Here is a 4,665-nt window from a genome sequence, read left to right as displayed (position 1 = left end):
AAGCCTAATCCCAGGGTTTAGAACTCTAGAAGAACAAGAAAGAATGGCAGTCTTACTTGGACAGCAGGGACAGACAGCAGATCTTGCTGCCAAATATGTCACCAAATGCCATAAGGCAAGGGACAGTGGTTAAATAATTAAATAATTATTACTTTTATATGGCACCTATCCATATGATTACACAGACAAACACCATACATGCACGCAAACACACACACACACACCAGTTTGTTTATTAATCTTGGATGCGTATCTATTTGCCATGTACTGTATTCCAAGCATTCTCTATGTAAATGTATGTCTAAATGTTCTGCTTTGGCAAAGCAAAAATATTTGTCATGCTAATAAAGCTCACTTGAATTGAAATGAATTGAATTGAGAGAGAGAGAGAGAGGCATTTCGCCATTACGGAGGTAAGTGCAACTGGTCTGTAGTGGTTCAGGTTAGAGGGGCGGGGTCTCTTGAGAACGGGAATGATCAGGTGTTCTCCAGAGGTTGGGGATGTCTGACAGGAATGACTCCCAGTAGAGGGAGAAAAGGAGGTGACAGTTGTGGGGCACACGTCATGAGCAGCCTCCCTGCCATGCCATCCCGTACGGCCACCTTACCAGGTTTATTCAACAGTTTTAGCCACACCCCTAAATTTACAGTGATTTGTTACCACTTGAGGTGCTGACCATGCAGTTACAGTTTCAGGCAAGTCCCACCACTCAGCGGCCATATTGCAATGCTTTTTGGGAACTTATCGGGCATGTATTTGCACAACTGCGCGTGCGCAATGCTTCACAAATCACGACACACCAACCTCGCTCCAGCTGCGAGATCACACCACATGATTGGCACCATGTATTCACATTTCAACTTTTGGCAGCGAAAGGGGCGGAAAATGTGTAGACGACTGCCATGTTTGCGTTACAAACTAACCCCAGACATTTCTATGGGAGATACTAACTCCATACATTTCTATGGGAGATACTAACCCCATACATTTCTATGGGAGATACTAACCCCATACATTTCTATGGGAGACACTAACCCCATACATTTCTATGGGAGATTCTGTGCTGTGTCTCCTCATTAGAAAGTCTCTGGTTACACTAAGCAGTTCAAAACCCATCTCCATATGTACACAAACTGCACACTTACATATTAAAAGTATGTACATTTTACTGACAGAAAGTATTTTGTGTCATACATTACTGGAACTAGAAAGACTCCCGCACATTGTTTCACTTGCAATGTCGCATTTATTGTAAACTACATTTCGGCCCTTAGACCTCTGTCATGTTATCATAAATTACAAAACACCTTTTTAAAGATATCCCAAAACAGGTTTGACATTACACTGTAATCTTACAGTACTGTATGTACATCTTTGTGTCTGGCCGCCTGCTTTTACTCATCGTCCTTCTTCTTTCCTTTGCCCTTGCCCCTCTTATGCCGATACACGCCGCGGGCCAGAAGTCCCACCATCATGCCAAACTCGCGAAAGTTCACTTCACCGTCGTGGTTCTTGTCCAGTTTGCTCATGGCCTCCTGAATGTCCTCTGGGTCAATTTTTCCCTGTGGGGTGCAGGAGGAGAGAAGCATTAGTCACTCATACAGAGACTTTACAAATAATACAGTAAGTCACTCATACAGAGACTTTACAGATAATTAGTCACTTGTACAGAGACTTTACAGATCAGTGGTGCAGGAGGAGAAAAGCATTAGTCACTCATACAGAGACTTTACAGATAATTAGTCACTCATAAAGAGACTTTGCAGATAATTAGTCACTCGTACAGAGACTTTACAGATCAGTGGTGCAGGAGGAGAGAAGCATTAGCCACTCATACAGAGACTTTACAGGTAATTTGTTGAAATTCAAGTTCAGTCTTTAAACTTGCTGTTGAACTAATACTTAACATCACCTTAGCCAAAACAAACTTCTTGAATTTCCCCTGGGGATCAATAAAGTATCTATCTATCTATCTAAACCCCTAACCATAACCATAACATGCGTTGTTTTTACCAAACAGATATAGTCTGTTACCATAACAGAATAGTTGGTAATCTGAGCATCTGCAGATAGTCTATAGGAGACTATCCATGTAAATTATGACCCAGATGGGTCACTTGTGTAAAATAATGTTTTGAAAGGTTTGGGATGTGATTGCATGTAAGATAAAGCTCAGAAGGTTGCCCTCAGTTTTATTAGTCATACTTCAACACACACGTTTACATGTCTTAAAACCTGGCTGAGTTCTCTCATGCTGATAGTATGTAGAGCTTGCATTCTGGGCCAATTTGCCGGCATTACCATTGTGAATTACCCACTGAACGGAGCCAAAAATCAACAAGCAACCAGTGCTTGCTCCCCCTCCAAGCTTCCAGTAGCGTTGCCTATCATGTGCTCCACGATGGAGGCCCAGTGTGTCACCGTCTGTAGTGACCAATGGCAGTGGGGGACACACGTGGTGGCATGGCGCATGACGGCATGACATGATGCCACACTGAAAGAGAGCTCGCTGTCCATTGCTCTTTGGGTCAGGACAGGGACAGGGGCAAAAGGAACAGGGCCAAAAAGTAGCAGGGGCAAAAGGGTTACCCACCTGGAACTCCGGGCTGGCCAGCTCCTTCTGTAAAAGCTCAGCGAGCTCGGCCTGGCTCAGCTGGTGCTTCTTGTCGTCCTTCCCAGCGTACTCCTCATACACCTCCACCAGGGACATGATGGCCTGCTCCAACCTGCTCCGAGACATGTCTGAGAGAGCCAGAGAAGACAAGAGGCATTTGGCATTAGCATTGCGTACGCTTGGACTCCAACCTGCTCCGAGACATGTCTGAGAGAGAGCCAGAGAAGACAAGAGGCATTTGGCATTAGCATTGCGTACGCTTGGACTCCAACCTGCTCCGAGACATGTCTGAGAGAGAGCCAGAGAAGACAAGAGGCATTTGGCATTAGCATTGCGTACGCTTGGACTCCAACCTGCTCCGAGACATGTCGGAGAGAGCCAGAAAAGACAAGAGGCATTTGGCATTAGCATTGCGTACGCTTCGACTCATTTGGAAGCAGTGGTTCGGTATGGCATAGAGACTTGAACTGTAAAATGTGGGACACATTTTTTCTTTTCTTGAGAGTAAAGAATGACTGAATGCTACGCATTTCTGTGCCATTAGCAGATAGCGAACTGGGCTAGAAAAAGTATGTCGCTTTATGTAGATTTTGCACATTCTTATACAACTTTCCTGCCTAAATAAAGAACCACACAAAACTCATTCCATGTTAGGGAATAAGTTACGATCTGATAGTCTGAGAGAAGTGCCCACTAAAAATTGACCATTTGTAACTCAGGGAGATGGGGTCACTCGGGGAATAAAAATAAAGCACGCACATCAAAGTTCTAAAATCGGGCGCTAGACGAAATGAGCATGACAATATGAGTAAAGAAGGTCCACCACAACAGTATCGCAACAGTATTTTTTACTGATCAAGGGCTCACGCCCGGAACGTCACAAGTAAAAATACTATTGGGAGCTAACTGGTGTGGCGGAGTCACTCGGGGTCATGCAAATAGCATGCCATTAATTGCAATTAAGGTTTCTGGCTGAATGCTGAAGTGTATGAATGTGACTGATCATTGACTAGAGTTCTGTCAAGAGTTCTGGGAGGGGCATCACTGTGAAATATTGTCCAAAAACATGACAAACCTGCAAAGAATGTATGGGCGCTGTAAATTATCAAACCACCTAAATTAAACTCAATTAAACTAGCTAATTAATCAATTAAACCCAAAGTGCCGACAGCCAAATAGAGCAAGCCAGCAGGAATTCAAACAAGTTAAAACACAGTTCAAAACCAATATCCAAACATAAACAAACATGTAACATGTTACCCCTTAACAAATGCAGTTTCTCTTTTTTTGTTCAACAACAAATTAGTTTAATAACAAGGAGAAGGGACAAATTCCATATCCAGGCCCTCTGTATGTTTGTTAGGGCTAAAAGTATTAACATACACCATAGTTTAGTCAAAAGCCTTTATTTGTTAGGGCTAAAAGTATTAACATACACCATAGTTTAGTCAAAAGCCTTTATTTGTTAGAGCTAAAAGTGTTAACATACACCATAGTTTAGTCAAGCTTAAACACAGTTAATGTGCTCTACTCACCTGCACTTGAGTCTGATTTTTGACGAGTACTGAAAGAAGAAGCACGAATGAAGTGAATCAGAGGGAGACCTCTATTTAAGTATATGGGGAATTCCAGTTTCCACCCACACACAAGGGTGTTACCTCATGCTTGTTTGTGCCTGAGCACACTGTTGTCAACTACTATTACCCCGATGATCTTCACAATGAATGAAAGATGGAAAGGTCAGAGCAATTTGATAGATAATGGAAATTCACCTCAGCATAACAGATCCTAACAGCTATGTGTGTGTGTGTGTGTGTGTCTGTCTGTGTGAGTCTCTCTGTTTTTGTGTGATGGCATGGGTGTGTTTGTGTGTGTGTGTGTGTGTTTTTGCGTGTGTGTTTGCATGTGTGGAGCTAAACAGTTGAAATCCTAGGGCACGCTGAAAATGGGCAGTTTGAGTCACACTGGCCGGGCTGTTCCACATTACAGCAGCTCCACCTTGTAGGCACAGCCCACTCTTACATAACTGACCTCTATTTTCCATCTCTCC

The 4,665-nt window shown here is 43.2% G+C and overlaps 1 protein-coding gene across 1 annotated transcript; it reads right to left on the bottom strand.

The window, feature by feature from the left end:
- Window positions 1-1,227: 1,227 nt before the first annotated feature.
- On the bottom strand, window positions 1,228-4,461 carry s100w (S100 calcium binding protein W). Its single transcript, XM_042106787.1, has 3 exons — window positions 4,151-4,461; window positions 2,595-2,743; window positions 1,228-1,563 (listed from the first exon to the last, which is right to left on the bottom strand). The coding sequence occupies exons 2-3, from the start codon at window positions 2,739-2,741 to the stop codon at window positions 1,396-1,398; spliced, it is 315 nt and encodes a 104-aa protein (XP_041962721.1). The 5' UTR covers window positions 2,742-2,743; window positions 4,151-4,461; the 3' UTR covers window positions 1,228-1,395.
- Window positions 4,462-4,665: the final 204 nt, after the last annotated feature.

Source organism: Alosa sapidissima, chromosome 10 (assembly GCF_018492685.1).
Source record: "Alosa sapidissima isolate fAloSap1 chromosome 10, fAloSap1.pri, whole genome shotgun sequence".
NCBI lineage: Eukaryota > Metazoa > Chordata > Actinopteri > Clupeiformes > Clupeidae > Alosa > Alosa sapidissima.
This window is presented reverse-complemented; position numbering and strand designations above follow the sequence as displayed.

Excerpts from the sequence above, each read along its gene's own strand:
- s100w (XM_042106787.1), bottom strand. The coding sequence starts at position 2,741 with ATGTCTCGGAGCAGGTTGGAGCAGGCCATCATGTCCCTGGTGGAGGTG. Across the intron at positions 1,564-2,594 it reads TGGCCAGCCCGGAGTTCCAG|GGAAAAATTGACCCAGAGGA; the intron begins GTGGGTAACCCT and ends TGCACCCCACAG.